The 10,567-nt window shown below is 38.0% G+C and overlaps 1 protein-coding gene across 5 annotated transcripts in view; it reads right to left on the reverse strand.

Moving 5' to 3' along the window:
• FAM114A2 (family with sequence similarity 114 member A2) overlaps nt 1–10,556 on the reverse strand; it is a 35,115-nt gene extending 24,559 nt beyond the window's left edge. Inside the window, exons 1-8 of one of the 5 annotated variants that reach the window (XM_032851624.1) lie at nt 10,487–10,556; nt 5,869–6,104; nt 5,432–5,531; nt 4,892–4,984; nt 3,346–3,437; nt 2,050–2,184; nt 1,388–1,546; nt 224–347 (exon numbers count right to left, since the gene is read on the reverse strand). In XM_032851624.1, the coding sequence (XP_032707515.1) occupies nt 224–347; nt 1,388–1,546; nt 2,050–2,184; nt 3,346–3,437; nt 4,892–4,984; nt 5,432–5,531; nt 5,869–6,090 (925 nt within the window). In that variant the 5' untranslated portion in view covers nt 6,091–6,104; nt 10,487–10,556. Of the gene's footprint in view, nt 1–223; nt 348–1,387; nt 1,547–2,049; nt 2,185–3,345; nt 3,438–4,891; nt 4,985–5,431; nt 5,532–5,859; nt 6,105–9,891; nt 9,993–10,201; nt 10,317–10,465 lie in introns of those variants that run through there. The other 4 variants (XM_032851619.1, XM_032851620.1, XM_032851622.1 and 1 more) reach the window with 4 other exon arrangements.
• Between the last annotated feature and the right edge of the window lie 11 nt (nt 10,557–10,567).

Genomic DNA, 10,567 nt, shown 5'->3' on the forward strand with positions numbered 1-10,567 from the left:
AAGATGAGACCTGGAGAAGTCACAGTTTGGGGGGCAGAAGGGAGGAGTGGGGCAAAGATATGCACTTAAGACCAACTGCTCATACAAATACCTAGTCAGGGGCAAGACAGCAAAAAAATAAAATCAGACTAGTTAATTAGAGAAAATAATTAGTTTCAAGGACAATACACTGCATATAAACATTTAACATCCTTTCCACTCAAATACTGGATTTTCATATTACCTTTTTTCTCTTCTTCCTCTTCCTCACAGAACTCTGCTAGGGAAAATGCTTCCTTGAGTTGCTCCAATTCAAGTTTTAGAGTCTCTAATTCTTCTCCACTTAGAGAATTAAGAATAGATTTCACCTGAATGGATATAAAATAATAAAAAGTTGTGAGAGTACAAAAGAAAAAAATTTTTTCAAATGGAGAAGAGGCTACAGACGAATTAAAATAAAAATTATGAGCTCACCAGTCAATACAAACTATTCCTTAAGAATCTTAATACAAGAGGTTAGTCATTATAGGAAGATAGGGAGAATTTATACTTAAAAAAAAAAAAAATTAAAAACTAGAAACAGGGGCGCCTGGGTGGCTCAGTGGGTTAAAGCCTCTGCCTTCGGCTAAGGTCATGATCTCAGGGTCCTGGGATCGAGCCCTGCATCGGGCTCTCTGCTCGGTAGGAAGCCTGCTTCCTCCTCTTTCTCTGCCTGCCTCTCTGCCTACTTGTGATCTCTGTCAAATAAATAAATAAAATCTTTTAAAAATAAATAAATAAATAAAAATAAAAACCAGAAACATCCAGGAATTATTTGTGCTTAACAATGGCTAGGAAATTAGGGGGAAGTTAAACAGTCTTGAATCAATTAAAAACTAACAGGTAATTGTATCCAAATTGGCAGCTTAAGCCAGAGAGACTATAAAAAAAATAAAAGACCAAGGCAAAGGGAAAACACAGATGTGCTATTAAGATCTCTTGGTTCTAGGGCTCCTGGGTGGCTCAGTGGGTTAAAGCCTCTGCCTTCTGCTTAGGTCATGATCTCAGGGTCCTGGGATTAAGCCCCGCATCAGACTGTCTGCTCAACAGGGAGCCTGCTTCCTCCTCTCTGTCTGCCTACTTGTGATCTCTCTCTCTGTGTCAAATAAATAAATAAAATCTTTAAAAAAAAAAAAAAAAAAAGATCTCTTGGTTCCCCTATCCTTTTCTATTTAAATTAAAAGAAATAACACCTGACTCATTCTATTCCTAGTAATTAGTTCAAACATTTGTTTGTCGTGGTGTAGTATTTTCCAAGAGTCTCCAGCCTCCATGTGAAATACATTTCATCTTCCAACTGTACAAAAAAACCTATGCAGCACTCCTTTGTTTGGAGGCCATCCAATTGAAATTCTTGACTTGGAATTACCTTTATTTCACTTTCTCGGGAAAGCATCTCCAGAGCTTCCAGATGTGAAAGGCCTTGAAATTCATCAAAGAGGAGCCCATAATGAGTTTTCTTGTCCGTTTCCAAGGCAACATCATTGGAGGTCCACAGCTCTTCTTTCTCCTTTGCCTCTCGTAAAACCTGAAAAAAAGGTGGAGGCTTACCCTGCAGCAAGTAATGGGAGCTCAAGTGTGAGTTCTGAGAGCTGAAGGAAGCAAAGCTGAGATGGTAACAGGACAGAGCAGTGCCCTTTCATTCCTGGCATGGCAATTCAAACCTGATAGGCTAAGGAACTGCTGGGGAAAAAATGGTCACACATAATTCAATCTTGGACAGAATAAATAACACCCAAGGAACCGGATGGAAAGTGTTTTAAACATTAACGTACTCAACAACTCTGAAAGGGCTTGTTGCCTTCTACTGCACTGATAGGAGCCTCTTACAGAAAAGAAAGAGGAGGAAAAAAAGAACTGGGCATTTTTCTAAACACTAAAGCTCTCATCAGTCACACTCTGACCCCAAAAAAAGCCTTAATAAAAATATCATTGAAAATTTTTCAAAAGGCATTATTAACAAGGTCTACTACAGGCAAAAATACAGATCAAAACAGAAACATGAAGTAAATGGGTAAAGACAAACAGTACCTGAGACAATGTAGAATTCCGGTTCATCAGACCCTTCGTTCTTTTAAATCCAGGATCCCCTTCTGCTATTACATCCATTGTCTTTTTCCCAATGAATTCTAAGGCATCCAAACCCCCACTGATCACGCTCTTTCCCTAGGAAACACATGCAATAATTACATTCAGTAATTAAATTCATTACAGTAATACTGAAAAAAGACATATGCATGTTTTGATTATATAAAATAGTGGCTAACAACACCAAGCAATGGCAAGAATGTGGAGCAATTAAAACAATCATCCATTGCTTGTAGGACTATAAACAGGTTCAAACATTCTGGAGAACTGTATGTCAGTATCTACTACCATATGAATATCCTTATGACCCAGCAACTCTATACATGGTTGCATACTCAACAGAATGTGTACAGAGGCTCATCAAGAGATATACAAAATGTTCATGGCAGTCCTAGTTGTAAAAGCTAAAAACTGGAAACAACCCCAGTACTCACCAACCATGGAATAAATAAATGTTACATAGTCATATAATGGAATATGGCAAAGAAAATGGAATATACCACACAGACTACAGGATGGAGAAATCACACAAACATAATGTTGAGTAAAAGAAACCAAACACAATAAGGTACCTTACTGTATGATTCCATTTATGTCAAGTTTAAAAGTAGGCAAAATTAATCTATGATGGTAGAAGTCAGGATTGTGGTTATTCTGATGGGCAAAAGGAAGAAGCAGATGGCTGGAAGAGGGTACAGGTGGAAAACCTATGATATACCATCATGTTGGAATTTTAGTCTGAGTGTGTTCACGCTGTAAACATTGTAAAAATTCAAACTGAATACTTATGACTTCATTTTCCTGTATATATCTTTTACTTCAAGAGATTAAAATTAAGAAGTACTAGTTATCTATTCTCAATTAAGACAGACATTATGTTTCCTATAAAATCCTTTAAAAATGTTTCTAATCATCTACAGTTATGCAATTATGGGGAAAAATATTTTGTAAAGTAGGAACATTTTCTAGGCCACCAAACACAGAATTCATATTCCATAAATTATTATGTACATTGCCTCTCTGTTACTCTTCACCTTCTGCTCTCTACTTGTTTAAAGAAAGTTTTCAAGGAGCTCTCACTCTTCCCCTAAGGTCAAAGTGATCTATCTTCAGCAATTTGGACTCCCATAATAGTAATCAGTCCTCATGGCTTTTCAAGAAAAAAAGGAAGAGGTAAAACAAAAAACAAAAAACACTATTATTCACAGAGGGGTACAGTCCACCGTGCATTTTACTCACTGTGGTCTGAACAGCAGTAGAGATGGTTGAGAATACACCAAATGGCCCAGTCAATGGGAAGGAGTTTGCATTCTCTTTGCCGTTTGTCTCTCCTACAGGAGGAAAGGGATGTGTAAACATGAAGGAATGGTTCATAAATAGTATTGCTTTATCAGCATCTATGTGAAATTTTAAAAACTAGACCCTGCTTCCCATACACAGGGTAACCTTAGCCCTTTTTGTTTTATTATTTTAAACTATCTACCCAAAACATAGCTTTTTTCATTTTCATTTCAAAAATGAAATCCAGTTGTTTGAACAATTACTGATATATGTTACAATACATTTTATACTGTATGTTTCCATGTATGTGATCTTCTGCACAAAGTCAAATTTAGGCAGAAAATAGATTAACAGTTGCCAAAAACTGAGAGTAAGTGATGGGAGTGACCTCAAAGGGGCATGAGAAGTCTTTCGGGGGGTGATGAAAATATCCTTATATTTTGATTATCAATATACATATAGGATATATTCTTTACTGTATAATCACAATGGACTGTGATTATACTGTGTAAATAAGACTGTATGTTCGTTGAAACACATGAACTGTATACCTAAAAAGAATAAGCGTTACTATATATAAATTATACATTTACATATAAATTACATTCAATTACACATACAAATTGTAAAATCAATAAATCTGACTTTTTAAAATATGGCCTATTTAAAATTTTATCCCAGAAAATTATGCTTATCGGAGAAAAAAATGAGACGATCAAAGAGAAACAAGAGTGAGAGACAATAAAGCCCCTGAGTGATGGAGAAAGCAAAATCAGGCCCTGAAAAGTTTCCTGTTTTCTGTCCCAGGCCACCTTGATTCCTGGTTATAATTCTGTATTCTGTGGCTTAAGTAAGAGCACACTAATCAAAGCAGGTATCTAAAATTAAATTTTGGGATGCCTGGTGGCTCAGTGGGTTAAGCCTCTGCTTTCGGCTCAGGTCATGATCTCAGGGTTCTGAGACTGAGCCCTATGTCAGGCTCTCTGCTCAGCAGGGAGGCTGCTTCCCCCTCTCTCTGCCTACCTCTTGGCCTATTTGTGATCTCTCTCGCTCTCTGTCAAATAAATAAATAAATAAATAAGAAAAGAAAAAAAAATAAATTAAATTAAATTTCACCTTATAAAAATCCAAACACACAAAAAAATAAACCCCCAAAATTAAACATGTTAGAATATTTTTTCGTGTCACAATGGAGTCAAATTCAGTTAATTCTTCTTGGGTTCTTACTCATTTATGCCAACACAACACTAGGAAATTGTTATATTCTACATTCAGGGCCTTATTTAACGTTTGTAACAGTATTTTGACATAGATCATCCCGCTTCATAGATGACTAAAGTGGCTAAAGGACACAGACCCCTGTTAGTCAAAGATTCCAAATTCCTTTCTCACCAGTCCCATGATGCCCTGAATATCAGACACTCATTAAATATATACTGAAAAATGAGCTGAACTGTTCCATTTTGACCCAAAATTCTAGATCTTAATGTTTCCACATACTGACCTGCTGCATACTGGACTTCAGTTGAAATTTCACTGGGACTAGGAATTCCAAGTGAAGTCTCTGCCTTCTCAATAACATTTGAAATACCTTGTCCTAATGAGAAAAATGGTTACATTTTTACATTTGAATATTACTATTAGCCACCAAAACTGAAGAAACAAACCAAAACAATCCTGTAGATTTTTAAAATCACTATGGTCACAGACATGTTATTCTGACCATACCTACCTAATGTTTGGGAGTGTAATCTTACCAAAAAATAAAACAAACAAAAAACCCAACAAACTTGCTTTATCACCAAACAATAGTTTTCTATTAACAATTTCTCGTTAATGAGAAAATGAGAACCTCTAATAAGAAATGCTAATGAGAAAATGCTGCAAACTCCAGGTATACTATAAACCAGTCCATCATTCCTAATGAATTCTCAAACTATAAAGCCCTTAAGTAAACATGGAAGAAGAATTATTAACAGTCATTTTTAACACAGATATGTAGCAACATCCACACAAAAATTAATAAAATGACAAATGATCTTACCTACTGTAGCTACTGTAGCTGAGGCTGAAGAAAGTAAGGACTTGCCCCAGCTGCCCCAATATCCCCATCCAGTCTGAGGTACATCTTTGGAAACAGTCTCCTATTCTTCCCCGTAGGTAGAAAAACAAAAGGCAACAGAAAAGCGGAAAAGTAGAGAGTAAGAGAGTGCACAGACAAGGTATCTTAATTATTAGCCCCTAGTACAGGTGAAGAAATACATATCATTAAGCTAAAGAATTGTATTGCTTGACTGACAGATGTTATGTCACCTGCATTTAAGCACCATATAGCAAAGGCAACTACTCATAAAGTCATTTATAAAACTGAGAAAATTTTTTATGGCTTTTAAAGGAAACAGATAGATACAATCCTAAATTGGTTTTGGTTCCAAATGCCTTTTAATCCCAGTGTTTTAAAAGATACTCTACTTTGCCTACAGCCTGTGATGCCTCAACAGGGAGAACTTCTGAAGTCTCAAGGTCACTGGAAGGTTTGGACTCTGGTCTTTTCCGAGTGATAGCTACAGGTTCTGATTTATTCTCTGGCTTGGCACTTTGGTCAACAGACTCAGAATTCTTGGCTGGCTCACAGTTCCCATCTTCAAGGGTGGAGGTTGCTTCAGTTATCACTGGAGTCTCAGTATCATCTTTCTCTGACATGATTAGATCATTGCCTGTAAAATAAAAGTCAAAGAAAAAAATTAATCTTATAGGCTTTTTGGGTGGAGGTTATTTGTTTAAGCTTTTTGGGATTATCCTACAGTCACATGCAGGTGTAAGAAATACAGACAGATCTGTAGATCTTCCACCCAGTTTCCTCCAATGGCAATGACTTTGTAACCACCGTGTAATATGACAACCAGGAACTTGATACAATCCATTAACTTCTTCAGATTTCATTAGTTTTACAGGCGCTCAGGTGTGGGTATTTAGCTCTATGAAATTTTATCATATGTATAGATTTGTGTGACCATCACCACATTCAGGAGACAGAAGAGTTCAATCACAAGGATCCCTTTTGTTGTCCTTTTTCAGCCATATCTCCCCACCCACCTCCCACTACCACCACACAGCAACCACTAATCTGCTCTCCATCTCCATATAAGATGTTATATAAATGGATTCATACAGTATGTAACCTTTTGAGATCAACTGTTTTCACTCAGCATAAGTCCCTCAAGATCCATCCAAGTTGTTTTATCAACAGTTTCTTCCCTTTTTTGCTGAGCAGTAGCCCTTGGTATGGATGTATTTGTTTTACCACTTACACACTAAAGGACATCTCGGCTGTTCCCAGTTTGGAACTATTACAAATAAAATGGCTATGAACATTAATATACGGGTTTTTGTTGGCACATAAGCTTTCATTTCTCTGAAATAAATGACCAAGAGTGTAGCCTCTGGATCATGTTAAGTACTTATTCAGTTTTTTAAGAACTGCTACTCTTTCCATTTTACATCACCATCAGTGAAGTATGAGTGATCAAGTTTCTCAGCATTCTCACCACCATTTGGTGGTTTGTTTTTTTTTTTTTCCTTTTTTGAGCCATTCTGTAATAATCTCGCTGTGGCTTTAAACTGTATTTTTATAATGGCTGATGATATATAACATCTTCTCCTGTGCTTGCCACCTGTATATCCCTTTCAGTGAAATCCCTATTTGAATCTTTTGCTCATTTTCTTTGTTGGTTTTTTTTTTCCTGTTTTGAGAGCTCTTTATATAGTCTAGATTCAAGTCCTTTGTCAGATACGTAGTTTGCAAACATTTTATCCCAGCCTATAGCTTATCTTTTCATCTTAACAGAGCAAAAGTTTTTCATTTCAATGAGGTCCTTTTTCAATTTTTCCTTTTATTGACTGTTATTTAAAAAATCTTATCATTACTTTTATCTCAATTTATAAATTAAATTTTAAAATTTAAGCCATCAGATAGAATCTAAATCAAACCAGCTTTTGAGTAGCAATGCTAACCAATTCAGTCCCTTCCATAAGTACAGCTCTTTAGCAATTAAAGCCAAGATATCACTGGTGTTTTTACAAGAAGCAGATGCTAGTTTCTAAAATAACCAAGTAGAGAAGAAATAAAGATAACCAAAGGAGAAATAAATGCATATATACCAAAGACTCAGGTATACGTAAGCATGTATTTTATCCCAATATATCAAATGTTTCCAGTGTACAGAAGAGAAAGACATATTAAGAACTAAGGCAGCTCAAAAAAAAAAAAAGGAACTAAGGCAGCTCAACAGGTGCACTGAGGTAGCTCAGTCAGTTAAGCATCTGACTCTTGATGTCCACTCAGGTCATATCTCAGGGTTGTGAGAGCAAGCCCCGCGTCAGACTGAGTCAGACTCAGACTGAGTATGGAACCTGCTTAGGATTCTCTCTCTCCCACCCCTGCCTCTGCCTCTCCCCCTCCTTCTCTCCCTCTCAAAACAAAACAAAACAAAAACAAAAGCACCTTGGAAACAGCATTATAAGTGAGGTATATATAAAATGCTAAAAGAACAGAGAAGAAGAAGTCTGCTGGAATCAGAGAATATGATTCATGCACAAAGTATCTGAAAGAGCAAAAAATAATGGCCATAAACTGAGAACGTGACTGCTAAATCCAGGCTTTAAATGTTATTTGGCCTGCGCAGTGTTCAAACTTTTATATTATTTGCTAACATTTAAAAATCAGACTTCAGGGGCGACTGGGTGGCTCAGTCGGTTGAGCAACTGCCTTCGGCTCAGGTCATGATCTCAGGGTCCTGGGATCAAGCACGGCATCTGGCTCCCTGCTCCGTGGAAAGTCTGCTTCTCCTTCTCCCTCTACCCCTCTCTCCACTCATGCTTTCTCTCTCTGTCTCTCTCTCAAATAAATAAAATCCTAAAAATAAAAAATTTTAAAAATCAGACTTCATACATAAATACAGATTTTCAACTTCTCTAGTAAAGTTGAACTATCTGGTAACACTGGGCCCACTTTTAACATGGTAATAATCAGCTCAAACCAAAGAGTTGCTGGGCCTTTTTAGACAGGATAATGTTCTCTAGTTCTCTGTAATCTCCACCTAAACCTACTTGGCTCATTTGTTACCTGATTAGCCCAAGTATACATGTGAGCTTGCAACACCTGCCTTGAAGGGCACTTGGGATTTTGACAGGTGAAGGTGCCAATGAGAAAATTCAAAAGTGTGGAAACGACACATGGAAAGAAGTGTGAATGGAATGGATAGACATGGAATATCGACAAATAACAGTAGTTAATATACAGGAAGAATGATGAAAAGATGATCTAGGCTCCGTGGTACTGTGTAAATCTATCTTTCATAAGCCTAGAAAGATAGATTTACACAGTACCACGGAGCCTAGATCATAAGGGTATATGACATATGTACATTATACATTACCAAAACACAGAGAAAAAAATTTCAGATGAAACTACCCACACACATACACACCAACTCTGAAATATTCATTCATTTGCAAACATTTTTTGAATACCTACTATGTACCAAGTTTTGGAGATTAAAGATAAATTTATGACAATTTCTGCCCCATTTACTCCAAGAACCTAAGAGAAAAGACTACACAGTTCTTGCGTAAAGTTCAATCAATGTTTTGTGTGGCTAAATAAATATGTATTTTTTTACACTATCATTTCACTTTCTTTATATGCTCTTCCCAAATTACAACACATAATAATATATATTTTATAAGTAGTATACTATATACAGCAGTCCCCCTTATCTAAGGTTTCAGGTACCTGCGGTCATCCACAGTCTGGAAACAAATGATCCTCTTTCTGAGGTGTTGTCAGAAGGTCAATAGCAGCCTAATGCTACATCACAGTGTCTATATCATTCACCTCATCTCACCTCATCTCACCACATAGGCATTTTATCATCTCACATCTTGGAACATACCACCCGTAAATAAGGGGCGACTACTATATAATATGTATAATATACATATTCCATAAATAATTCATATGATTTTATAAAAGACTGGAAGGACATATTCCAAAATATTAAACACTGAGTCTATTCCTTCATTTGTGCACCAAAGATTTAATAAGCATCTAGAATGCGCTAGACATTTGGGTAGGTGGAAAGGTGGTGGCTGTTCCTATTATCATTACCGTCACTTTCATTATTATAATGGCTGCTATCCCTGTTCTCAACGGATTCATAACTCTAACAGGAAAAGCAACAACAACAACAAAAAAGGAATAAATTTCAGGTATACGGAATCGCAGTATTTAAGGTTTTTGGAAGTTTTCCAAGTATCCTGTAGTGAGTATATGTTATTTTCATAATTGGAGTGGAAAGACTCCAGGAACTGACACAAGTAAAATTGAACGGCTGAGTCCTGTTTCTTAAAAATAAAAACGCACACATTTATATGTACATATATTATATGTACATATACCTCCCCCCCCCCATTTTCCTTGGGAACTTCCAGCCACACAGTTACCAAAATGCAGGGGGTTTAGTTTAGCAGCGAAGAACACGGGCTCCGGAATTGGACTTTCTTCCAACTTTTCCTGACGGCCCTAACTGCGAGGAAGTCGGTTCACCTAGCTGCTTCTCCGTTTCCTCAACTGTAACAGGGGGTAGCAAGCCCGCCTGGTAGGGTTCCTACAAGGATTCCACCACCTGAGGTACGCGAGGGGCTTGGAACGGAGGCTGGTACAGCCTCACAGAGGTAACAAGGGCTTTAGGACGGAGGAGGTGGTCGTGTCATTACTGTCGTTATTAATACGGCTGTCTGTAGGCGCTCTCACTTCTTTCCACATACAAGACCAGGTCTCAAACGGGACTTCAGAGGTCAGGAAGAGCTCCCAACTTCTCCGACGCTGACAACTAGAATTCCTCACACAAACGTAGCGCTTCAATAACCAAAGCGCTTTAAAGCCTCCACGTCCGGTCGGGAAGTGTCGGCCGCCCAGCCCTAGACCACCTCCTCCCCCTCCCCAGCCTCCTGGACCCGCCGGCCCCGAGTTCCGAGCCCCCGCACCCCGCCAGCCTCCTCCCAGAAAGCCCCGCACCTAGCCCACCGCCACCCTCACCGCCGCCACAGTCGCCGAGAAGCCGCTCCTAATGCCCCGGAAGTACTCCTTCAGTGCGAGGCGGTCCCGCCTACTCGAGCG

This window comes from Lontra canadensis, unplaced genomic scaffold (assembly GCF_010015895.1).
Source record: "Lontra canadensis isolate GAN:19392208 unplaced genomic scaffold, GSC_riverotter_1.0 scaffold5, whole genome shotgun sequence".
NCBI lineage: Eukaryota > Metazoa > Chordata > Mammalia > Carnivora > Mustelidae > Lontra > Lontra canadensis.